At 45.2% G+C, this 26,337-nt stretch overlaps 2 protein-coding genes across 16 annotated transcripts; one reads left to right on the plus strand and one right to left on the minus strand.

Annotated features, from left to right (window-relative positions):
• The first annotated feature begins 232 nt into the window (after nt 1-232).
• On the plus strand, nt 233-15,713 carry CSRNP2 (cysteine and serine rich nuclear protein 2). 7 transcript variants are annotated; one of them, XM_058558258.1, is made up of 5 exons: nt 233-476; nt 5,721-5,957; nt 6,966-7,225; nt 10,406-10,702; nt 12,281-15,713. In XM_058558258.1, exons 2-5 carry the CDS (start codon nt 5,807-5,809, stop codon nt 13,196-13,198), a joined length of 1,626 nt encoding a protein of 541 aa, XP_058414241.1. In that variant the 5' UTR covers nt 233-476; nt 5,721-5,806; the 3' UTR covers nt 13,199-15,713. The 7 variants fall into 7 exon arrangements, with proteins under 7 accessions (XP_058414241.1, XP_058414244.1, XP_058414245.1 ...); XM_058558261.1 differs by lacking the exon at nt 233-476 and adding an exon at nt 483-585; XM_058558262.1 differs by lacking the exon at nt 233-476 and adding an exon at nt 595-1,290.
• Nucleotides 15,714-16,213: 500 nt separating this feature from the next.
• On the minus strand, nt 16,214-23,922 carry LETMD1 (LETM1 domain containing 1). Of its 9 annotated transcripts, XM_058558264.1 has the most exons (10): nt 23,642-23,813; nt 22,925-23,076; nt 21,227-21,342; nt 20,530-20,612; nt 19,442-19,591; nt 19,132-19,318; nt 18,907-19,008; nt 18,649-18,801; nt 18,146-18,242; nt 16,214-17,209 (listed from the first exon to the last, which is right to left on the minus strand). In XM_058558264.1, the coding sequence occupies exons 1-10, from the start codon at nt 23,761-23,763 to the stop codon at nt 17,139-17,141; spliced, it is 1,233 nt and encodes a 410-aa protein (XP_058414247.1). In that variant the 5' UTR covers nt 23,764-23,813; the 3' UTR covers nt 16,214-17,138. The 9 variants fall into 9 exon arrangements, with proteins under 9 accessions (XP_058414247.1, XP_058414248.1, XP_058414249.1 ...); XM_058558265.1 differs by lacking the exon at nt 19,442-19,591 and having other exon boundaries at nt 22,925-23,097; nt 23,642-23,810; XM_058558266.1 differs by lacking the exon at nt 19,442-19,591 and having other exon boundaries at nt 23,642-23,807.
• Between the last annotated feature and the right edge of the window lie 2,415 nt (nt 23,923-26,337).

Here is a 26,337-nt window from a genome sequence, read left to right on the forward strand (position 1 = left end):
GGCGCTAAACTCGCTTTCCCAGGGTCCGCTGCATCAGAGACACCGCTTCCTGAGCTTGCTCGCAGGCGAGTTTCTGCTTTGCGCCGGTCGCCGCCTCCAACTCCCGGCATGCCGGTGGGAGTGGGGCCCGCACGTAGACTCCATTTCCCAGCCTGCCCCGGGGCTCGGGCAGGACGTGCCGGCGCCTATAAGAGCCAGAGCGCTGCAGCCGGAGCCTATTGTTAGCCGGAGCCGGGGCGGTTCTGGGCGGCTGCTGCCAGGGGCGCCCGAGTTGCTGGAGCTGCCCGCCCTCCGCCTCCTGCCGGCCGACCTGCCCACCCGCCTTCCCTCCCCGCCCTGCCGCCCTGGGAACTCCCCGACCGTCGCCGCGGGCCTGGGAGTCGCTCTCTCCTCCTTCCTTCCCACCCGGGGTAGGGCGGCGGCGGCAGCGGGGGCGGCAGAGACCATCACGGGAGGAGGCAGCTGCGGCGGGGCCGGTAATGGGCCTGGGGGTGCGGGGCGGAGGGTGCCGCCTCGTCCTTTCTCGGGATCGGCCCTCGGGGGGCTGTGGAGGAGTGGTCAACCCTGAGCCGCGCGGATGGAGGGGTCAGAAATGAGGGAGGCTCGGACGGGAGCGGTCGGGGGGCGGGGAGCCAGGGCGCCGCTGGGAAGGGAAAGAGTCGGGAGAAGCGTGGGAGCGAGGGGCACGGAGGACGCGGGCCCAGACTGCGGGGGCAGCTCGAGGGAGACCGATGGGCGTCTTGGAAGCCGGCAGGATTGCGGATGAGGGCTGAGTTCGGAATGGAGTGGAGATGATGTAGGATGGAGGGAAGTGAAGGAAGGGGAGGGGGAATAGAGGAAAATGTGGGAGGAGTGGTTGGGAATTTGTGAGTAGCAGGCAGGAAGGGATGGGAATGCTGGGCAGGGGCTGCAGACGATTGGAATGAGCGGGAAGGTTAGCAGGAATCAGAGAGAAATGGGCCGGCAGCTGACGAGTTCGGGGGGGTGTCCATTAAGGGGAACTGGTGACTTCACATGTCCTTTCAGCTCAGGTTCCTGATGTCTCCCATTTTTCTGGCGTTGTGTGGGAAAACGAAAGCATCACTTGCCCTGGTTCCTAGCTTGATTTTTTTCACAGGCCCAAACACGCAGCTGACTGCCATCCATCCCTTTTAGTGCCATGGTCTTGATTCATCCTTTTAGAGGGGTTTAGAGAGGCAGTGTGACACACAAACCGTTCTTCAATATGAAATGTTAGAAGTTATCCCGGAGAGACACAGTGTCCCCTTGTCCTGCTGTTTTCAGTTCAAGGTAAATCTATAGTTGATTCAGATTTTCCTTTTCTTTACTGACTTTCCATCTTGCGAATCTCCAAAGCCAGGAGGATGTTGGTGTGTGCCAGAGTTATAAATGACTGAATATCCTTGAGAGTTAATGGTTCCTGCAGCATCATGTTCCAGTTCTCCCACAAAGATCTTGTGTCCTCCATATGACGGTAGTTTAGACATGGAAACCCAGATTCTAACCTTGTGTCAGTGAATGGGTAAAAACCAGGGAGTGAGGGCTTCCTCGAAATACTTGGTTTAAACAGGATGTTTTCTTTTTTTTTTTTTTGTGAGGAAGATCAGCCCTGAGCTAACATCCATGCTAATCCTCCTCTTTTTGCTGAGGAATACTGGCTCTGAGCTAACATCCACTGCCAATCCTCCTCCTTTTTTTCCCCACAGCCATAGTAGATAGTTGTATGTCATAGTTGCACATCCTTCTAGTTGCTGTATGTGGGACGTGGCCTTAGCATGGCCGGAGAAGTGGTGCGTCGGTGCGCGCCCAGGATCCGAACCCCGGGCCGCCAGTAGCTGAACCCAGACCCCCAGTAGCGGAGCGTGTGCACTTAACCGCTAAGCCACGGGCCGGCCCCTAAACAGGATGTTTTCACTTGAGCGCTTTATAAGTTCATGATCCTGGTAATCACAAGGACACATGGATCCACGAAATTCATAGTATTTGAGAATCAACCACGTCTTATAAAAGGAGAAAGGACAGGTCATTTTATTCAGGTTTATCATAACACTTAGCAGCAAGCCTTCCTTCCTCTAACCCAGCTACAGATGGTAGCCCTCATGATCTTACTAGAGATTCTGGTCCCTTGACCTTTAGCAGAAGGTTGAGTTCCAGTTGAGTGGAGAAGCTTTCTCCTGTGAGATGTACCTTGTCTTATTATTTTGGACTCATTTAAGAGAGAGGCTTTTATTACCTAAACTTTGCAAATATATTCTGCATCCACAAAAAGGGGGGTGGGGGCAGTCCCTCTTTTGCTAGTCTCACATATGCTGGTTTTTTTGTGTTTGGGGTTATTGAAGGAATCCTCACAGGCCTGAAAAGGCTTAATTTAGTACTAAAATACACATATGCTGTAGATCTATTTTATTTGGTGCTGGCCTAATATCTTCTATGTACTGTGGATCTGAATTATTTCACATACCTTTGGGAAATGTTCAACTAGAAACACTTGAGAAAAGACTGTAAGGCATGTAGCCAGAAAGTGTCAGCTGACCTTTCATTTTACTGGCGTTTAAAAGCTTTTATAGAGGTTTGCATTATTTTCTCCAAAAGCATTTGTTGTCTGAGTTGGTCATTTTGACAGTTAACTGTTAGTTATGTCCTGTATCGCCAGTCTCACCTGGATTATTGCTGTAAGGGTTTAAGTGCTGGGAGTATAATTTATAAGTGTTTCTCTTGAACAAAAGCATTGATCATCTGCCACTGAATGGTTGAGCGAGGTGGGAATGACTGATTTCTAATTATGGTTTGAAAGGAGGTTGATTTGATAAATTGGGAAGTGCGGAACCTATTCTAGTTGTTGCTGTTGCAAAGAAAGATCTCTTCAGGCCACTGTGGAAGTGGGTGGAGGTTTCTTGGTGCCCAGTGAACGTCTTTATCTAACAAGTCACGTTCACACCAGAGAGTTGGACAAGGAGAGCTGCGTTGAAATTTAAACTTATTTTGGTTGTCAGGACAGAATTGATGATTTTGTTTTGTTTTGTTGATAATAGATAAAAGAGTTACTGTCAGAGAAAGTGTGATGTTAACAGATCCTGGGTAGGGTGAAGAGAGCGTGCACATTATTTACATATATAGCCATAGATTATTCTCAGGCATTTTAAAGAAAATTTTTTTCTCCTAGGTTTCACATCTTTTTTCTTTCTTACCTACCTCCTGTCATTGCCCAGAAACCACTATTCTAGATGTGGAAGTGGGGAAGACATAGAAAAAAGGGTGAAGGAGACTGGAACAAGCAGCCAGCAATCCTTGCTGCACCAGAGTGCACAGAAAGTAACCCGAAGACAAATGATAGCCCTGAGGGCAGCTGGGTTGAGACAGTGGAGAATTTTGATAATAAAGATGGTTTTGGACCAGACCCAACCTCATGCAGGTCTTAAAGAGAAATATTCAAAGGGAACCTGTACTACCAGAAGCAGCGGGACAGCCGAGGAAAGAACCGGAGTGCACGTTTGCTTCTGATCATAAATCCCTGAGTGCTTCTAGGCTGAGGAAAAAGCTACTCTTCTAGTAGCAACACTAATGGACCTCAGTTAAAACTGAAGCTGGACTTACGCCCTTTCTCAGAAAGCAGATTTTTAGCTCAGTCTGAGTTCTCATGTGGTTGATAAGGTTTTTAAGTGGGGAGGAAAAATTAAATTTAGTGGTCAACATTTTTTTTTTTTTTTGCTGAGGAAGATTCACCGTGAGCTAACATCTGTGCCAGTCTTCCTCTATTTTGTATGTGGATTGCCAGCACAGCATGGCCACTGACGAGTGGTATAGGTCTGCACCCAGGAACCAAACCCAGGCCACTGAAGCAGAGCACACCGAACTTAACCACTAGGCCACGGGGCTGGCCCCTATTCTTATTTTTTTAATCCCATCCACATAAGCACTCAATTGCAAAGGTTCCCCTCTCACCCCAATAATAGAATGGAATGAGAAATTTGTTAATTAATAGATATCTTTAAACCTAGCTGAAATCTTAACCCATAAAAAGTCCTTGGCTCTCTCCATTCTTACTTACCATGTCCTAGGAATGTGACCTCTGATGGTAAGATCAGTAACCTGAAGAACAGAATTGATACTTAGGGCTCATTTTTAAATTTAATTACAATTCTTATCAAATACTTGATTATGTTTTTCCTCCCTGGCCAAATTTATTTCAGGAATGTGCTTGTCTGAGACCTATGATGGCTGAGGTTTCTTAAGTACATCTTGTGACTTGAATGCAGAATTTGGATGAGATCTGGATAGATAGATTAGGAAATATCTTTTCTAAAGTACTTATTAGGTCTGGTTGACTATGTAGAATCCTTCCAAGAGACACAGTCCAGAAAAACAGCTCTGTAGCCGGCATCTCTTGACACCACAGTATATTCTGGTAGCTGCTCTGCAGTAATGCAGCCCTGTCTTTCTGGGCAGTGTTGTTATTCCTGCTGCATAATTAGCAACTAGTGAGATCATAGTCTGGGGAGATTCTGGCATTACTGAGGCAAAGCAGGGAGGTTCGTATCATCACGTGTGGCTCTGGCTCTGACAGCATTTCTGCCGAGCAGATTCATATCCTTGGGAATTTAAGTCCAAAGACGGAGAAGGAGAAAGATGCGCACCTGGAAAATGGACTATCCCAGACTCCTTCCTTGGTTGTGTGACAGCATGTTGAAAACGCTGCCTGCCATATTGATGTAACCAGAGTAAAGTGTCACTTCTTTTGCTGTGTGTTTTCCCCTTGCTCATCTCTTTACAGAGGGCAAAGATTGTAAAGCTAAGTTTTCCTTGCACAAAGGATGAGAATAGACCAGCCGAGCCCTATTTTTGGAGCAGTATGAGATTGGGAGAGATTCTGGGTTTTGAAGCCAGAGCAGATTCTAATCTTCAGTCCATTCTTTAGAACCAAATTTGACCTTTTTAGGAGCCTGGTGAGACACTTCACATTCGTGAGGATCTGGATAAAGCATTTCCCTGGCTGCTGGTGTACTTTGAAATTGAGAGCCTAGAACGGTATTTCCCAGAGCGTGCTCCAAGGATTATTTGCCCCCTAAAATACTCTGGAAAACAAAGGGTTCCATAATCAGGTGTGTGAAACCCTGTATTCTGTGTTTTCTCCTGTCCTTCATCATGCTCATTAGCGTATTAAAAGCCTCTAACAGATCTTCCCATAAGCATTTTGTACACTATTTTGACACAGCAGTCCTATTTCCATGTAAAAGCTATTAATATCCATGGAACTAGTTTATTTAATATATACACTTTGGGAAATGCCAAGCTATATTTTCACTAGGAAAAATAATTGGATCTAGTCTAGGTTTAGGCACAGCCTAATTCTGCCTTTGATCCCCAGTCCCTCCTACTGGCCCCTTGTAGAGCTCTCCTGTGCGATCAGAAGAGCAGCCACTGTTATCCCGGGGCTAATGAAGCCTAGAGCCCAGCTGGCTTGGAACCAGAGGCCTTCACTCCACTGGGAAGGTGCTGTTGTTACTCATCTCATTATTCTAAGAGGGACTGAGCCTAAGGGGCTGAGGGGAAATAAAAGTAGAATGTTGGCTGGAATAAGTAGAGAAATGACCTAGTCTTGAGAGACCGGACATCAGTGCTAGCTCACGGGCTTGCTTTCTTCAGTTGGAGAACCATGTATATAGACTTGGGAGGGGTCTGTCTGAGGACAGGAATGCTGATTCCTCTTTTCCCCTGGGCAGAATCCTAATGCACCTGGCTAACTGGTGGTGAGCAGGGGCTTTGGGGCCAACGTGGTGGGCTCCCCAAGAAAACCCCTTTGAAACCAATGGATGCATTCACGGGCTCGGGTCTCAAGAGGAAGTTTGATGATGTGGATGTGGGCTCCTCAGTTTCCAACTCAGATGATGAGATCTCCAGCAGTGACAGTGCTGACAGCTGTGACAGCCTCAATCCTCCCACAACTGCCAGCTTCACACGTGAGTGAGCCGCTTCCTCCCCGCCCACACTCACAGCCCCTGAGCTTCAGAGCCCATTGCAGCTCTTGAAACAGCTGCTTCTGTCCAGTTAGGGATTTGCCCTTAATCATAACCTTTCCCACTCTTAGCTCAACCTTGCTCTTTGGAGGACCTCATTGCTTTCATATCCTAGACTTAAGTCTGATATATTCTAGCTGATTTTACTTGTACTATGGTTTGTGAGTTTGTGGACAACTGGGGCAACTCCAGATTTCTTAATTCTCATGGCTCAGTTAGTTTCTTGGAAAGAACTTCTGATACTATAGATCAGGGGTTGCCTGTGGGCCGATATGGCTCACTGCCTGTTTTTGTAAATTAAGTTTATTGGAACACAGCCACACCCATTGTCTGCTTGCTTTCATGCTAAAATGGCAGAGTTGAGTAGCTGCAACAGAGCCCTCATGGCCTGCAAAGCCTAAAATATTTACCATCTGGCCCTTTACAGAAGAAGTTTGCTATCTCCTGCTATACAACACTGTCTAGTAGAATTTTCTGTTATGATAGAAATGTTCTGTATCTGCACCATCCACTATGGTAGCCATTAGCTATATGTGGCTATTGAGCACTTGAAATGTGATTAGTGTAACTGAGGAGCTGAGTTTTACATTTTATTTCATTTTAATTAACTTAAATTTAAATTGCCACAGGTGGCTAGTAGCTGCTGTACAGGACAGTGAAGCTATATAGATTGTTATATCTTGAAAGGTTTACCTAGAGATCCTCTTCCCAGCTGATGTCTAAAAATAGATTTTGTGGTCATCTGTTTGGGCGAAGTCAATCTGGAGGCAGTGGTGTGGACCAGCTGATGTTCAGGGTCCCTTCCACCTGTGCATTTATGGTTTGAGAATTAGGTCTCTAGGTACAGGGAGCACCTTTAGAGAAGAGCTGAGAGGCAAGATGGATGAGAAAGAACAAGTTCCCCAAACCGGCCATCTCGGGGTTAGTAAACCTGCTGTGTTCCCTTCTCAGCCACATCCATCCTGAAGCGGCAGAAGCAGTTGCGGAGGAAGAATGTGCGCTTTGACCAGGTGACTGTATACTACTTTGCCCGGCGCCAGGGCTTCACCAGTGTGCCCAGCCAGGGTGGTAGCTCTCTGGGCATGGCCCAGCGCCATAACTCTGTGCGCAGCTATACGCTCTGTGAGTTTGCTCAAGAGCAGGAGGTGAATCATCGGGAGATTCTTCGTGAGCACCTGAAGGAGGAGAAACTCCACGCCAAGAAGATGAAGGTGCCTAAGAGGTCTGGGGTCTGGGATGTCCCATGTGCCAAGATGAAGTGAAAACCATCTAGGTCTATTGGTTTTTTTTTTTTTTTAGTTTGATTATTGCCCTTGGCATGTCAAGATTCCAAGTCTTTCTAATGAGAAGTCTCAGATCTGGAATCAGATCTTAGTCAGAGACACCGTTCTTTCTGTCTCTGGTGGGGAGTCTACCAGAGATAGCAAAACGGCTTCCCTAGAATTCCCTACCCTCGCCCTCTAAAAAAAACAAATTTGTTAAAAGTTTAAAATGCAAATACCTGAAGATATTCAAGCCTGCCACCCCTTGAACCTGAGGAAGCACAGTGTTTCAGTTTCTCGTCAACACAGATCTGAAAGGATCCTACTGTTTCTATAACCCCCATCGCCTCTAGGTGATAATCTTTTAGGTGTAAACAACAGCATTACCAAATCAGTATTTCGATTGGTATAACACTGTGCCTGCCGTCCATCTGATGCTGCATCAGCCCCTCAAGTATAGAAGGAAAGCAGGGCTGGAAGAAGACCCATCTCAGGTGGCTCTTCATAGCTACCCATTTGCTCTCTTAGCACTGCTTGGCACTCCAGTTTGCACCAGTCCACAAAAATTTCCCCCCAAATTCCTAGTTCCAAATTTGGAGAACACTGCTTTAGGCCTGGCCAGCTTCCTTGTGGGTCCAGAGCTGACCCATATTAAAACAGGTGGCTGCATTATTTCCAGAATGTGGTAGCACTGGAAAACTGGTGGCCGAGGATGTAGGCTAACTAGATCTCATTCCTTTCTCCCTTTGAGAGCTATGTCTGCTTCCCTTAGCCCACTCCTAAAGCCTTACACCTGTTTTTCTAACTAGAATGACATTCAGGCTTCCCTTCTGTCTGAGGAATTCCATCACTGATCCTATCACCTTCCTGCTGTTATAGCAACAGCTGGGCAAATAAACACTTGTTCTCATCATTTGCAGTGAAGGCCTTCTTCCCTTTCGCTAGAAGAAACCCCTCTCCTAAATCTGGTAGAGGAATGACCTGTCAAAACAGGATGCCATCCTGTTCCGTGGCCTCTCTCATAGGAGGTCTGGGGACAAGGCCAGGCAAACTCGAGGCTGAGATACAGGATTCCTACTTACTAGCAGACTGGGTGAGCAGCAGCAATAGTGACATCTAATACATCTTTCTAGGTCAAGAGAAAACCCTTCCTTTGCCCTTCCTAGGTCCAGTTTACTCTTAGAAATTTTTCCTGTCTTTCACACTCTATAAAGGCAGTTGGTCTCAAAAATATATATTTTGCATCTCCCATATGTCATCTAATATTTGTTTTCCTTTTGGGCTACCACCAAAAAAAAAGCAGCTTGTGCTCTGCAGCTTTAGTTACCTATAATTTTTCTAATACTTTTTAAAATTTTTTGACTTTTATCCATATGAAATTTATTATTATGAATAGTATGAATTGGGAATCTAGTAACTATTTTTTTCAGAAGAATATCCAGTTGTCCCAATACCATTTAATGATTAGAACATTCTTTTTTTCAGTGATTTGAAATGCCACCTCTATCATGATTATATTAAATTCTCATAGCTACATGGGTTTCTTTCTATTGCCTCTCTCATCTCTTTCCTTTGAGAGGATGGCGGGAGGACAGGTGATTAGAAGGAGGCCAACCCTGGTGAAATAGACAGGAGCAATCCTAACGTCTGCAGAAAGACCCCTGGTCGTTGGCCTGCTGGGAACAGAAATAATAGAGGAGAGAAACCCCAGAAGGACCACTTTATTTCTCTTCTCATTTCTCTGCCACCTCCCCCAAAACAAACAGAAAAATAGGTGTGCAGCTTATGACCCGGGTCTGTTGCATCACATCTCTCCCAGGAGCTGTTCCTTTACCAGCACTACTCTGTGGCTGTCTGATGAAATAAGCCAAACCCCCCAGAAGCTTGGCTTTCATCCTGCTAGTAGCTTCCAGAGCCCTGGGGATTATGAGGCCTCATTTTCTTTACTTGGATTCTCTAGTGAGTTTTCAAAACTCATTCAGCCACAGATAGTCTTTAACCCGTCCCTCCACTAAGATTCCCTTTCTCGGCTCGCTATCCCTCTTCGCCCAGAGCCCAGATTTCTGCCTGTAGATATTACACTTGGTATTATATAATGCACCCTACCTCACATACAACTTCTCTTTAAAATCAAATGAAAAAGGATTGGAAAGGAGAAAGAATACATTTCTTCCGGCTGTGGGTTGGAAGCGAAGGCTTTCTTTGATAGCCATTAATAATTTGCTCATCTTTTTCTCCTCCCAATAAAATGAAGCCCTTCTGTGTAGGCACAGGCAGTCGTTCACACTGTGGGGATTCCAGTTCACTGACAAAGACATGGGAGGCTTGTGCTATACTTTAATGTACTCTTCTCCCCAGAAGTGGTTTTGGATCCTTTGGGGTGCAAATTGAAGGGTGTTTTGCAAGGTTATCTATAGGATAACCAAGGATATGTCCAGCCATTGTTGAACTGCCCCCTGTGTTAGAAGGCAACTCAGCTAAAGTCAAGGGACACAAGTCTAGGAATGGAGGGTATATTTGTGGGAACAGATTATCTTCTAGGAGGCAAGATAAGACAGAGGTTTTGAGAAACTTTGATCTAGAAAGGTGATGTCCCTTGTGTTGACAAGGTTTTTTTTTTTTTTAAAGATTTATTTATTTTTTTTCCCCCCAAAGCCCCAGTAAATAGTTTTATGTCATAGCTGCACATCCTTCTAGTTGCTGTATGTGGGACGCGGCCTCAGCATGGCCGGAGAAGCGGTACGTTGGTGTGCGCCCGGGATCCGAACCCGGGCTGCCAGCAGTGGAGCACGCGCACTTAACCGCTAAGCCACGGGGCCGGCCCGACAATGTTGTTAGAGCTGCATAAATCTTATCTTTCTGTTATAGATTTATTCTCTTGACCTACAGTATCCAATGTGGTAGCCACTAGCCACATGTGGCTATTTATACTTAATTAAAAAATGCAGTTTCTCAGTTGCATTTACAGTGCTCAGCAGCCCCATGTGCTAGTGGCTACTATATTAGATAGCACGGATATTTCCATTGTTGCAGAAAGTTCAGGTGGACAGTGCTGCTGTAGATGCTCACTGAGGAGGCTCATGCTGATAATGCTCTGGAAGCTAAGCTTTCCTTCCTGTCTCTTGGCAGCTGACCAAGAATGGGACAGTGGAGTCGGTGGAGGCTGATGGCCTGACACTGGATGATGTTTCAGATGAAGATATTGATGTGGAAAATGTGGAGGTGGATGATTACTTCTTCCTGCAGCCTCTGCCCACTAAACGGCGACGGGCCCTGCTGAGGGCTTCTGGGGTCCACCGCATTGATGCTGAAGAGAAGCAAGAACTTCGAGCCATCCGCCTGTCTCGGGAAGAGTGTGGTTGTGACTGTCGACTATACTGTGACCCAGAAGCGTGTGCCTGTAGCCAAGCTGGGATTAAATGCCAGGTCAGTCTAACTTGGCCTGAGATGGTATATCTACACCAGAGTCAGGGGGATGTGGTGTGGGTGCCAATGAACATGGGAGCCTGTCCATCCATGGGTAGACTGCCCATGACTCTGAACACTCCCCAGTTCCACAGCCCTCCTCCACCAACAAAGAAGACAAACATGACAGGATTCCTAGGCTGTGGAGATACTGATGATCTTTTCTGTGTTTTACACCTCAGAAGTGATAAGCAGCAGCTGTCAGCAAATGGAGGCACAGGGGTTAGTAAGTTTAACATTTAGTAGCTGTTCTCTAAATACGGACTGATTCCTTAAGATAAAAGGAAGCAGAGAAATGAGGTAAGCCTTTAGATTTTATCTCGCCAACACCAACTTCACAGTACCTCTACTCCAATTTCGCAAAAATCAAAACAGTTCTCGGATCCTGTAATTCAGGATCAGACTTGGCCTGGCAGAGCCTAAATCCATAGTGTCCCAGAAGATAGAAAGCATCATTCCGTAGCTGGCCTTCTGACAAGGGACAGTTTGGAAGACACAGCTCAATTGAAAATAGCAGTACTCTCCCAAAGAATGCAATTTATCTGGAACCTGTATACTGAGGGTGTGGATGCCAAGTCCTTGTAGTTGAACTTATTCTAACGAACCTTTTCCTTCTTATTTTTAGGTAGGTATCAAATAGCTGTAGCAGATCTGGGCAAATACTGCTTTTCAGACTCAAGTCCCATAATGAATCAGGGTGTTGTATACAGACCTGAGAAGAGTCCTAAGAACTGGACTGTCCTAAGAACTGAATTGGAGAGTTCTTTAAGTTGATATCGTAGGAATATATTGTGTATTTGTACATACTTAGTAGCTTACTTGTGTTTTTAATTTTATTTTTGGTATGTGTTTTGTTTTTTTTTTTCCTTTTTGGGATCCAAAAGGGAGATAAAGAGGTAGAAAGCATCTCCTTTCTAGATAGCCCTGGTCTGTAAGTTGATTATCTTGTTAACTGCTTCAGAACCAAACTGGTCAACCATCAAGGGAAAACGAAGCAGGTAGTGAAAAGCTGGCCGTTATTTTGTTTGAACCTTCATTATAGCACCTTAGCAAACGAGGACACTTTTGCTTAGTTTCCCCAGGATGTATTGCTTTGGACTAGCTAGATCTTCTACTTCCTTTCTCATGCCTGTCACCAGGTAAGTTCTGGAAAAGTCTCTGGGGCCCATAAATTTCTTCTACTCTGAGAACTGTCAGCATTCAGAGAGGTATCTCTGGACTTTTTAACTGGAAGGGCCCTTTGACATGATTTTTGTCTACTTTTTGTTTAGAAAAGGAAACCAAAGCCCTAGAGAGATAAATGACTTTCTTGAGGTCACACTGCTAATTATCAGCTGCACTGGAATTAAAACACAAGCGGTGTGATAACTACCGTCTAGTGCTCTGTGAGCTCACGCTGCATGTTATGTTTTGAATTGGTTGTTTCTCTTTAAGAAGACCTCAAATTCCAGCTGCCTGTGTTTGCCAGCTGATGTCTCCTGTCTCCATTGTTAAATCTGTTGGGCTCATCTTGCCTCAACCTCCTTGTCCCCTCGTCAGGTGGATCGCATGTCCTTTCCCTGTGGCTGCTCCCGTGATGGCTGTGGGAACATGGCTGGGCGCATTGAATTTAATCCAATCCGGGTCCGGACTCATTACCTTCACACCATTATGAAGCTGGAGCTAGAAAGCAAGCGGCAGGTGAGCCGCCCGCCAGCCCCAGACGAGGAGCCCTCGCCCACTGCCAGCTGCAGCCTGACAGGAGCCCAGGGCTCTGAGACACAGGACTTCCAGGAGTTCATTGCTGAGAACGAGACAGCAGTGATGCACCTGCAGAGTGCAGAGGAACTGGAGCGGCTCAAGGCGGAGGAAGACTCCAGTGGCTCCAGCGCCAGCCTGGACTCCAGCATTGAGAGCCTGGGCGTGTGCATCCTGGAGGAGCCCCTGGCTGTTCCTGAAGAGCTGTGCCCAGGCCTGACAGCCCCCATTCTCATCCAGGCTCAGCTGCCCCCAGGCTCCTCCGTCCTATGTTTTGCTGAGAACTCAGACCATCCAACTGCCTCAGCAGTGAACAACCCATCCTACTTGAACAGTGGGCCCCTGGTCTATTATCAGGTGGAGCAGAGGCCAGTCCTGGGGGTGAAAGGAGAGCCTAGTACAGAAGAAGTCCCACCCTCTTTCCCCAAGGAGAAGGACCTGAATGTCTTCTCTCTCCCGGTTACCTCACTGGTGGCTTGTAGCCCCACAGACCCAGCTGCCCTCTGTAAATCAGAGGGGGGGGAAACACCTACTCTAGAAGCACTAGTGCCCGAAGACCCTGAGGAGCCCGAGAATGAAGACTTCCGCCCCTCTTGGTCCCCCTCAAACCTCCCCTTCCGCACGGACAATGAAGAGGGCTGTGTGGTGGAGAAGACCTCACAGCAGAGCGAGGACCAGCCCCCTGAGGATTCTTCCCTAGAACTCCCTTTGGCAGTGTGACCCGGGGATGGAGAATCTGCCTCTTCCCCATTCTCTATTTATTCCCTTATTTTATCTAACACCATTTCAAAACAAAACTGTAGAAGCAGCTGCTGCTCCCATGTTATTTTACTGGGGTCTTTGGGGAATGGGTGGGAAAGGATTGTTTGTACAAGTATTTTTTGAAGGGTGAACAGAATCAAGGAGACCAGCCCCAGCTTGATCTGGGGATGGAGTCCTGGGCAGAGGAGGCTGCACAGTGCCGAACTCTGAGCTTTCTGGGCCATTGGAACAAAGGACGAGGATCTCACAGGAGAAGCTGGGTATCTATGTAGGGACCAGAACACAACAATTTGAACAGTGTGGCAAAGCCCCTTTTCCTCTCCTGGGCTCCAGGCAGGTAGAAGCTCATTGTTCTCTGTGGTTACTCTGATATCCCATTTTGGTGGATCATAATAATACGGTTGGAAATGTCACCTGGTTGAATCTAGAGGAAGGGATAGAAGGGTTTCTGCTTCTGTACAAAACCTCCAGGATTTATCAAAATTTAACCATCCTTCCCCAGCCCCCTATTTGATAAATAAGTTAATATTTGACATGTTTGGTGTTTTCTGACCTATTCCCCACACTGGGGATTCCTGGTCTGTAACTTGAATTGTTTCTTTCATATGTTCTTAGGTACTAGAGTTAAACTTGCCTATTTGTCTTTTTTTTTTTTTCCCTCCATCCTTTTTCTTTTGAAGAAACAGAGCTAGATTGGCTGGGGATGTGGTACAAAGAGCCTGAGTCTTCTGTGTGTGTCAGGCAGCGTCAAGCTGGGGCTCACACATCCACAGGAGGCATGTTTGGAACATTAACTGTTCAAAGGAGGCAGCAGGAACAGGCTGCTGTCTGGAAAGAAGATGACTTTATTTGTGCCATGCTTGCTTTTTCATACCCCCCTCCCCCCCCACTTTGGGAGATTTGAGCTTTAAAGGAAAGTAGGATGTAGCAATCCAAGGTCACCCACTAGGTTTTGTTCTTTTCCCCTGTATCTACCCTCGTGGTCCTTGACTGTACAGGGTTAGAGGGTCCTTATATGATTCCAGTTCACCCCCAAAAACTGCAGATGTTTATTGGACCCTCCATCTTGATATATAAAAATTGGAAGTCAAACCAATTCTTAAATGCTACTACAACGCTCAGGTTCCAAAGAATTCAAGTTCTGATTATAAGCTTGGAGGTCTACAGAGTGGGATACCTACTTTATCCGGGGGGATCTAGTTCCTGTTCCTCTTACGTCCAGCTTATCTTCCAGGATGTGCTCCACTGAACACCACTGAATTCTTTTTATTGGCAAAGTTATCTCTGCCTCTGTTTTAACATGGAGGCAGTCAGGAGCAAAACACTCTTGTTCTCTAGCATCCTCTACACCATGCTTCACTTCTGGTGTGGTTTATTAACCAGGGAAAAACAAAGTGAAAACCATTTTTTTTTGATGGGGGAGATAACTGTTCCTACTTATCTTGCTCATAAAGCCTTGTAGGATATTAAGGTCCTAGTGTCTTAATGCAAGCTTCATGTATGTCACAGCAGCATTTCACCTATAAATCCCTAAACTGAGCCTGAAAGGCCTTGTACTTAACACAGGTACATCTTTTAATCCATTCTGCCTCTCCTGTTAATTCCCGTTTTTGCTTGGTTTTACTTTTTTGCAGGGGAGTTCTTAATTAAGTACATAGGTCCTTAACTCTCCCCATCCTCTAGCCTCACAAGACAGAGTTGAGAGTCTTGAGTACCAGAGATCTAGATGCTATCCCAAACTGAGCCACATACCCCCACCTTAGATGGGTCCCCTCAAATACAAGACTGAAGCTTTACTGGGAATTTGACTCTATGGAGAAGAGTCTTTCTGAAAGTTTGTGTTGGAAGGAGAGGGTGAGCTCTATACATTCCCTCCTTAGGAAGGCTCCAGCCTAACTGAGGAAGTGAATTCCAGCTGCTCAATAAGAGACACGTTAGCCTTTGGGATCAAACCAAGAATCTGAATATCAAACTCATTGCCAACTCCCAAGATATTTGATTTTTCTGAAAAACTAGTTTCCTAATCTAAGTCTATCCCTTCATTAACTCTACAATTCTGACTCACACTGATCCCAAGCTTTTAAATGCTAAATACTGACATTTAGCATTAACTGTCTTGTCAAGCAAAGGGCCTTTTCTACAACCTCGTCCATCTCGTTTCTGGTGCTACCTGAGTTGGACAGAATTATAGCTCGTGGTTGCTAGAAAAGCGAGGCCTCTGATCACAGAAGCAGATAGCTTCAATCCTGCTCAGTCTAGGCCTAGAGGAAAGAAATGACTCATTGCAACTCTTATTATTTTCCAATTTCCTTTCTCACATACTGTACACAGGTAGTATTTTCAATGTGAATCCAAAGCTTGTCTGGTTCTCTGAAAACAATTTTTTTTTTTTTTTTGCCTTTTAGGTCTTTTACATTGTGATAATGCTGTATTTAAAGAGAATATTTAAATGTAATATTAAAGAAATATTCAAAAGAAATGTGTGTTATTCTTTATCTTGGCAGGCCACAATTCAGTTACTTGTTAGAGAAAGGATGCTTCCCCAGCATTGTATATAAAACTAATTAGGTCAGTTAGGGATTAATGTTAACAAAAGAAATGTTTTATGGTAGAAAAATAGAACATTCTCTTTGGAGCCGCAAGAGCTTGACTTGCATCATCTGCCCTTGTGCACTTCTTAGGCTGAGGCAGGGCTTGACCCTGCCCCGTTGGAACGTTCCCTTTCTGTAGTCCCTACTCTTGGGGCCCCTTTTCTAATTCCGTTACTTTATATACATGTGTGAAATTCTCTATTCCTAGTCACCATCTTAAAATCCAGCAAGAGGATCAACGTCAAATCACTTCCTTCATAACTTCCATCCCATCAGAAGGTTCTATTCCAACCAATTATCTCCCCATTAGTTAGGTTATGTGAATCTTATAAAAGGAGACTTAGCAAAATGATTAGAGTATGCATAAGTAATTTCCAGCAACTGGTTTCAGGCAGTCTTTACTTGGGTTCAAAAACAGTGCTTCATGCATTTACAATAAGTTACTACGGGTCACTGATATACACAGACAAAAGCTAAACCCAACTTACTATCTCGATGCAGACCTCTCCTGGTCTCCAGGGCTGGGCAGTAATTAGTACCTTACAGGTTGGATGCAGGGCCCAAAGAAGGCAGCCACTATCAGTTACAGTTGGATTGCTGCAACACAGTGGAGGTAGCAAAGAGTTTAAGATCCACAGGGGCTGTAGCACAGCCCAGAAATTAAGACAAGGGGAGTGAACCTGTTAACACTGGGAAGGGGTCAAGAAGCGCTCGTATTTCCGTTTATCTATTCCATGAGAATGTTCCCATAAGTTATTCACTAAAAAAAAAAAAAAAGCGTTCAAAGAGAGTGGTTAGCTCAGTGAGGAGGACAAAAAAAAAAAATCCCCATTTTTGGTCAGATCAAACCAAAAGAGGAGCATCAAAGCACCTGCATGGACGTAAATGTGCCAGTTTAACGAGTGCTTTCCCCTTACAAGCCAGACACTGGTCTTTCACAAAAATGTGGCTGTAAAGAATACGGCAGTGGATAAGTCCTAGGCCAAATAAGGATTCCCACCTGGGGCAAAGGCTCACTTCCTGGGATCTGAACTTAAAACATCACAGTAAGTGCTCAGTACAGAGGCTGCTGCCAGCTCCAGCTAATTCTGAGGAAGCTGGGGTGACACCTCACATGGGCCACCCCTGGGAACAGGGTTTGTTTCAGTTCCGGCTCCCACGTGGGTACCACACTGTGAAGCCTGTGGCACCTGCTCCTCTGCCTCCCACACACCTAACAGTGCACACACTTTTGCTGACAAGTGCTGTTTGGTCCCACGCTGCTGTACTATGTGACTGCAGGACAATGCCATCCGCTCCATGTCCACTCAGCGCCTTGTCCCAATGTAGTTGGTGGAAAGCAGGACCACGTTGTGTAGCAAAAGGGACAGCTCAGCTTCTGAAAACACCATCAATGTTAATGGTTTGGCCAGGGAACTGTTTGCCTTCTAAGTACCTTGGTGTATAGGGTTGATGCTAGAGGCACGGAGCCAAGTGCAGAGAGGTGTGACATCAAGAGACTATTGTTCTCAAAGTTCCCCTGCTTCGTTCCAGTCCCTGTGTGTATACCTTCCTCTCCTTCCACTGTATATTCATATCTACTCATTCTCATTTCTTGATTCTCACGTGATGGCAGCAGAAAATTCCGAGATGGTAATGGTACTAAACACCATTGTCACCCTTGGGATTCTTCTGATAGAAGATGGTGCTCCGAGGACGTTTCTCAGTTCCAAGGAGATTAGTCGGCCTACCCTCATATTCACACGCTTAGAAACATCAAGGCCCAGCCAAAGGTTCCAGACAGGAGAGTCACAGGCCTAACCCACCCCAGATACTTTTTGTTTAGCCAATTGAGTGATTTTGTTTTGAATCTGAATGCCTTTAGTCTAGTGCTTCTCAACTGGGACAATTCTGCTCTCCCTTCCCACAGGAGATCTGGCAATGTCTGGAGACATTTTTGGTTGTCAGTACTGTGGCAAGGGGGTGCTACTGGCATCTAGTGGGTAGAGGCCAGGGACATCACTAAACATCCTATAACGCACAGGACAGCCCCCCACAACAAAGCATCAATAGTGCTGAGGTTGAGAAACTCTGCTTCAGACTAGCTTGCACTCACTCTCACGCTCCCACAATCCCCACTACTCCCTCTCGTCTTGCACAGTCTGCTTCATTACTTACCTACTCCCTGTAGGCAAGTGAGTTTGTGCCCTTTCAATTAGACATATATGCTAGATAAGGATGTCACAGTGCTTAATAATTAACTCCAAAATAATCTCAGAATAAAATACAAAAATGATTTGGATTTTAGTGGCATAAGCCTAGGGATTTGTCTTACCTTTCAGGCTGCAGGAAATCTGCAGCCATTCTCCCAGCCAAGTTCGACACCTCTCTTCGGCAACGTGGGTAGAATTCAGGCCACGAAGATAACAAGCCTGTATCACTCAAAAGAGAAACAGTCCTTAATAATCACAGAGCAGGTATGCCAAGGAAGTGTAAATCCACAAACAATCCAAAATCTCCTTCAAATAAGTTACAACCTCATCCCCACAAGAAACCTTTCAAGATGGCAATCTGAATTATGATGGACAAGATGATAAGCAAAAAAGCCTACTTAATCTAAAACAGTGCTTTTTGAAAGGACAGAAGAAAAGAAACATAAACCAAAATTACTATGGGGAATTCCTTCCCATGAGTTAAGTTCACTGAGAAAAAAAAGACATAGAAATGAGGTGAGAGAAGGAAGACCTTGGGCTTTGCTACACCAAGCAAGACAAGGAGCTCTCTGTAAGCTCAAAAGCCCACCAAAGACTGAAGGTGATATTGCAATCAAGCTCTTACCGATTTTACTTCCTGAGCAGTCAGCTGGCCAATCCCTAGCTTTGCCAAAGCCTTGTCCAGTTGGTGAATCACAGTGGTATGAGTCTTTAAACGGTGTCTCAACAAGAGAGGAGGCAGATAAGGTGTGAGAAGCATGGCTCGACTCAAGGCTTTCTGTGACACAACAATACAGGAGGAGAAAGCCAACACAGTATTACCACAAGCAAACACCTGCAGCCAGGTGAGGCTGTGGAAAAGAGAAAGCCTCAAAGTGCTCACCATTTGCCAAGCATGGAGTTGGTTCATGCCCAGAGGATAGTTAGAGAAACAGTTTCTTAGAGCCAGGATATCATGTATTGCTGGGTGGGTACCATGCTGTATCTTGGGAGAGGTAAGAGATTGGTAGATGTTAGAAAGGTCCTGGCTAGCCCTCCTACCTAGTTGGAGTGCAAACTGGATCTAACAAGATTCCTAGTTTGTAGGAAGAGTTAACTGGAGGAATACCTTGGTGCACAGCTCTGTCATATGCCACCGGAGTCCTGCATCAGAAATGAGAGGGATAACCCTTTCTAAATAATAAAGGATTTCTGGGTGGGACTGCTTTCGGAGAGCATGATAGATATCTAAGAAATCAATTTGTTGCTTTGGGGTCCAGAAATGTCGGATCAGAAGTTGCCTAGGAAACAGGTACCTGGAAGGAAAGGGAATCACAAAGTCACTCGCTGAAACTGGCATCTTTCAAAGTGAGCTAAGAAAGTATTTAGCAGACACGAATACTAACTAGGAAGAGGAGATGGAGACACTATTTCCTTACCTCACTGTTCTTTTCTGTGAATGAGTCTCAGACCAAGGTTTAAAGATACACTGAAGCACAACTTCAAGAAACATTACTGAGGTTATGTGAAAGGAAGCAGTAGCGGAACAGCCTCGCATGCAGCAATCAGATAAAACGACTCCTTTTGAACTAAAGCATGTGAAGAACATATTTGGGACAGAGTTGGAGAGAGCTGCAGACAGAGCCAGACACTGTGTGTGATGATACCCTCAAACTGCAGCACAGGCTTTACAGGCATGCAAAACAGAAGAGGCAAATTTGTTTTTTAATTCATGTCTTTACACGTGTGGCAGTTTAAAAACATAGCCACAAATTCTCTGGCACTGATCTTATTAAGAAGTGAGGTCTGTCTGCCCCTTTTTAAAATCTGGGTGACTGATTCAACCAACAGAAGAGAGCAGAAGTGAGTCTTTGTGACCTCCAAGGCTAGGTTATAAAAGGCCATGCAGATTCCTATTTGCTGGAACACTCACTCTTGGAGCCCTGAGTTGCCATCTAAGAAGTCCCACTACCTTGAGGCCACCATATTACAGAGGCCATGTGTAGGCAGTCTGGGTGACAGTTCTAGTCTTCCAGCCATCCCTGCTAAGGCACCAGACATGAGTGACCTTAGACCATCCAGAGTAGTCCACTCACCAGCTAAATATCACTAAGGGACCCCTATCAACACCACACAGAAGAGAAAACTCAGTCATCCACCTAAGCCCTGCCCACATTCCTGACCACAAAATCAAGAAAATGGTGGTAGTTTTAAGCTATCAAGTTTTGAGGTTGTTACACAGCAATCAGGGAGTGGGTTGCTGCCTCTCAAGGATGATGGAAAAGGTCATTATCTTATTTCACAGGGGCAGCTAAGAGATACGGAGAGTTTAGGCCACCTATACCTACAGCTGTCCCAGTAACTCAGGTGTTACTGAGTGGCTTTCATGAACCTTGGGCTAACTGGAGTGGAAGTTTGATAACCTGTGCCTTGCTTCTGAAATGGAAAGTTCTTCTTAAAATAATTTGTGATTTGAAAAAAATCTATTTATCTTCAATATGCTGGGAAGATAGAAATCTGTACTCACATTAGCAAGAAGACCAGGTAGTTGGCAAAGGGTGGAATGGAAATAATACCTAGGAAAAGACACTTGGTGACGTCTCGACGGAACTAAGCAGAAATAAACACAGATGCAGTTTTAACCCAAGTGAGTTCTTAATACAATGGACAATCCCTCCACCCCACTGTGCAGTAAACTTCTATCGTAGGCCAGAAAAGGATCAAGGTTATTTCTCTCTATCTCTAGTTGGTAAGTTCCCTGAGGACAGAGCCCTGATTTGTTCACTTTGTATCCCAAATAATTTCTAGTATAGGGCCTGATATTATACCAAATCCCTCAGGGAATTTCTTCTGATATAGAGAACAGGTCCTAGATTCTTACTCTCAGCTTCAAAACTACCCATCAAGTCACCACCAAATACTACTTTCCTGCTGCATTTTGGATCTTTGCAGATTTTTATATGTTCAGAAACGAATTGGATTTTAGTGTTCACAACTTTGATTCAGAAAGTGTGCCAGAAACTCTACGGAGCTCTGCTATGGAGGGCTACAGCACTGAACGAACCCATTCTGACAAACAATCCAATGTTCTCATTTCGTTCAATACTTTGATCTCACGGCAAAGGGATCAGTGGTGAACAAGACAGGAAAGAAAAAAACTTGAGATCTTGGTGAACTTTAATTCCCTCACCATGAACTTTTGGATATCTGCCCCTGGCCCATACCTGTCTCAAATGCTCCATCTCCCGGTATGAAAGTTGATGAAACTTTATATTGTGCTTCCACATATTTGTCTTTATTCTTCTAGCCTTTTTGGCATCAGCCCATAACATCTGCAATCCTGCCTCATTAAAGTAGAGGACAGAGTGTGATGTTATCCCAGTTTGAATCTTACCACAGCTTCCTACTCCATGTTCACCCACAACACACACATGTCCCTCCCAACACGACTCAAAATCAAAGCTTTAAACTAGGTCACTTGAAACTCTTGTCAGGCCAACCTCTATCTCTTTTTTCATCCTTTTCTCCCCCAGCACATCACCTCTCTTCCAGTTACGGTGGCCTTCTGTGATCTACTATGGAATGGTCTCCCTCTTCTGGTCCATTACTCACTCTCTTTTTAAAATAAAAATTCAAAGCTCCCTAACTTCAGGAAATCATGCTCAATAAACCTTATGTATTCTCTGACCACATATTAACTTATCTCCTCCTAGAACACTTTTATAATGACTGTAATTCAACGTATTTCTAGGATTGCATTTTTCTCTCCATGATAATTCTTACATTTACCTAGGACTTCAGTTTTTAAAAATGCTTTCATATTTATGAATGAAATGATATAATGTCTAGGCTGGTTTCAAAATAATACAGAAGGCAAGTGTATAAATGAAACAAAATTGGTGGCCATGAGTTGATAATTGTTGAAGTGAGGTTAAGTACATGGAAATTCATTATATTATTCTCTCTACTTTCAGGTATGTTTAAAATTTTCCATAATAAAAGGCGTAAAAGCAAACCAACTAAAATGCTTTCAAATCCTTTTCTCATTTGATCCTAATTATAAACCTGGGAGCAGACAAAGCACCCATTCTTTTCTCCACTTTACAGATTTTGCAATTCCATGAAGCTAGTAACAATTATGATAATATCCTGAGCTGACAATGTGGTACTTTATTGTAATTAGTGTTATGATAAAAGTATAGAGTATAATAATAGTAAAGCTACACTTATTGAGCACTTACTGTGAATCAGGCCCTAAGTACTTTATGTGTATTGATTTATTTAATCCTCACAACCATGTAGTCAATAGGCAGGTTCTATTATCCCCATTTTACAGATGAGAAAATCAAGAGACAGAGAGGTTAAGGAACTAGTTCAATCACACAGCCAGTGACAAGCTGGGATTTGAACCTGGCAGTCTGGCTCCCGACTGGACACCTGACACTATACTATCTCCTAGTAACTAGCAAAGCTCTTATTGAACTGAAACATTCACAAACCAAGTATCTATGTAGTGCTATTTCTACACCACACTACCTAGCATAGATCTGTGACAAGCATTAAACCACATTTTCTTATGGTCCAAGTCAACTGATAAATCAGAAGGCAGGTCTGTGCAGCCACAGATCCCTGCCCTTGTGCATGACAAAGAATTTCTATTACAGTCAGATGTGTGGTTAAGAAAAGTATAAAAATACCTATATTCTGCATGGATGTTGTCAGAAGTTGTTTCTCATAATACCCTTCTAGAAACATCCTCAAGTGCTAACTTATAAGAGTTAGTTTAATGCTCAAGCATTTATGAAACAGAAGACATCCTAGCTCACACCCCCAGACCAGAACCTGCCAACGATCTTACTTCTAGCTCTCTAACATTGCCCAAGAGCTGATTCAAGGGCTTTCTATTTTAGTTTTGTTTTTACCTTTCATGAAGATTGTGTACAGGACATAGAAGCGGGGGAAATGACGACCCAAGAAACGATGGTATTTCCCATTAATCACTTTTGTCTTGGTCACCACATAAGAGATCAAGTTCTTCATATCTGCCCTTGGAGAAAGGTGAAGCTTTGCAGACCTACAAGGAAGATCAAAGAGACTATCTGGGAATCAGTCCTGGAAGCCCCTTCACACCTGGGGTCCGTAATGTAAAACACTCAGCCTCAGAGAATGTACGCTAAGACCTGAAACTTCTGAAATCCAAGGAAGGTCTTGGGATCAAGAAGAGATAAGCAATCAGACTGACAAGAAAAGATCAGGCAGACGAAAGGCCAGGCAGGAAGGGATGTCGCAGAGCCGCACGAGTCTGGAGAGAGCGCACAGCCCGAGGGACAATTGGAGTGGCAGGCTAAGGCCAGAGAGGCGGGGTCCAGGTAAGGAGCGGTAAAACCGGAGCTGAAGATGGGAGGCTGAAAGATGAGCTCAGGTCAGCGGGGAATTCAGACAATACGGGGCACTGAGAATTGAGAGGGTCAGGAAGCCAGGTCACTAGCGGGGATCGGAGTGCGAATTCTGAGCAGAAGAATAAAAATCCCGGGGCTGGGGCGTGGAACCCTGAGAATTAAGAGGCAGCATGCAGACAAGGCTGAGACACTGGAAGGGCCTGAACGCCAAAAGTGCTTTTCTCTCTCCAGTTCCCTCACCGAGGGGTCCCCCCGGCCAGGCCAGAGCGACCAAGTTGCAGCCTCCGGGTGACATAAAGTCCAGGGGTGACCGCCGACCCCCACACAGCGGCCCGAGCCCATAACGCCCTGGAAAGCGCCATCTTCACAGCGAGGGAGGGGGAGAGGAGAAGAGGTCGCCTTCGGGTCAATGTTCACCTTACGGCACGTTCTTTCGACAACGCATGCGCCTTTCCTGAGAGCTGATTGGTAACCATAGAGGCGAAAGAAGGACCAGGATTGGACGCAGCCAGTACTTCCTGGTTTAAAGGCGCCGGAAGCGGGGTATCCCCGGGGGAGCGGGTCATAGGCCAGCGGTTGGGTTTGTGGTCTTGAGAACGTGCCCTCTTTGAGGGCCTAGTGACCCCGCGCTATTCCCTAGGGCCTCAGGGCTTCCTAGTGCTGCCCTTGCCCTCTCTCCGTAGCCCGGGCTCCGGGGCCTGGACGCGGGGGGTGCCGGGTGTCAATTTGGCAGTGCCTGGGGCCACGGCGCCTCCTGCGGGCTGGGAGGACCCGCGGCGCCCTCTAGTGCTGGCGGCCTGACCGGGCCGGGGACTGTCCTTTGCCAGTCACGGTCCGGCGGCGGAGGTTGGAGGCCTGGGAGCGGCCCCTGTGCGGACCAAATCCGCTTTTTCCTTCTGTCTGCGATTCCCAAACTAGGTTTGTGGGAAAATGTCTTTCGTTAAACGCCTCCTGAAGACCCCGCGCGAGCCTCAACTTAAATGTCACTTTTCTGTGACGCTTTCTGTGACCAAAAGGACACACCTCTGTCGTTTCTCCCATCACCCTGTGTATTTTCCTTATAGCTCTTACCGCTTACATTGTTTATACATTTGTTTCCTTGTTTGGCCGGCTCCCTACCCCAAAGACTAGGTGCCATGCCTGGCTCATAGTAGGTGCTGGATAAACATTTTTTAATAAATTAATACCTGAAATAGGGAATGAGTCCCAGAAGTGGCACTTGGGCTGCCTCCAAGAGTTAACAGTCCTCTTGAGTACATCTGAATATTAACGCCCCATGGAGGGTAGTAGAAAGAGAGTCCTATTCGGAAACAGGGGATCTAGGTTCAGATATGAGCACTGCCATTTCCTTAACTGTGTATGTGACCTTGGAGACATAAACTGAGTTTATTTCCTCTATAATAGTGCTTGTTTTATAAGAGTTTTGTGACGATCCAAGAAGAAAATGGGCGTGAAAGCTCCGTGTCTGTATAACACTTAATGGGTCACAGAGCTTTCTGTTAGCATAGGCCGTTTGTGATTGTGCCAGTCGCGTAGTCAGAGGAAAAGTTCTGTTAAGTGGGTGGATCTCTGTGAGTGTTAGGTGGATGGGGTGGGTGGGATAGAAAATTGACTAAAACATTATCTCTGTCTTTAGGCAATTTCTAAGTCCTCTCAACTACGATGTATTTCTCAAGAATGTTCAGCTGTAAAATTCTAGAACACTCCGGGAAAGAAGAAGTCTTTCTATGCTAAGAAACACTGGCCTTTCAGTTCTGTTGTAGGCCAAACAACTTTATGCCCCTGGGCTTTTGCACATGTTGCTCTTTGCTTGGAATTTCTTCCTTCTTCCTTCTCTTTCTCCTAGCTTGTCTTTCAGGTTCAGCTGAAATGGGGACAATAGCTAACATTTATCGAGCAGGTACTATGTGCCATCATTGTTCTTTGTGCTTTATGAGTATTAGGTCATTTAGTTCTTACTACAGATTCATGAGGCAAATACTACTGTTAGCTCCAGTTTATGAGGAAAGTGAGGTTTAAGTAACCTCCTCAAAATATGAGTCAGGATTCGAACCCAGACATACTGGCACATGAATTACTGCTGCACTGTATATAAACAGCACTGTTATAGGAAACTCTTTGTTAATCTCACTGACTTAGGTTCCCCTGTTACTCATCTTGTGGCTAGCTGTACTTATCTTTCATAGTACTTAAAATCATAATTAGCTGTGGTACATTTAATGACTGTCTTACCTATGGAATTCTAAGCTCACTGTATTTTTAGTTCCTAGGACAGTGCCTGACACACGAGAGGCACTCATTAAATATTTATTAAATGAGTAAATATATACCTGAATATAAGGTGATATATTTCCTCTTAAAATAATTCCTCAGAAAGGAGGTTGTCTTATATTTTGTGTTCTTATAAAGTCTCCTATTATAGTCCATGAAGTCTGATTTTTTTAAATATAATATTTGTTTTGAATCAGAGTACTGTTTGGGGAAGATGCAGCCTGAAATAACCTCAATTGATGCTAGTTCTGCAAGCTTATAGAGATCACTGGATGGAATCACTTAAAAGCGCAAAAAGGAGGGGCCAGCCCTGTGGCCTAGTGGTTACGTTTGGGATGCTTCACTTCGGTAGCCCAGGTTTGGTTCCCAGGCATGGACCTACACCACTCATCCACAGCCATGCTGAGGCGGCGACCTACATACAAAATAGAGGAAGATTGGTACAGATGTTAGCCCAGCAACAGTATTCGTCACCAAACACACACACACACACACACATACACACACACACACACGCACACACACAAAAAGGAGGCAAAAAAATTTAACATAGATTTAGTGAATAATTCTGGGATTAGGACCTCACAGCTTCAAGTGTTAGAAGTCATTGCTAATAAGCCTTTTAAAAAGCAACAGGAAGAGGTTATGTTGTGGAAATCAGGAAT

This window comes from Diceros bicornis, chromosome 17 (genome assembly GCF_020826845.1).
Source record: "Diceros bicornis minor isolate mBicDic1 chromosome 17, mDicBic1.mat.cur, whole genome shotgun sequence".
NCBI lineage: Eukaryota > Metazoa > Chordata > Mammalia > Perissodactyla > Rhinocerotidae > Diceros > Diceros bicornis.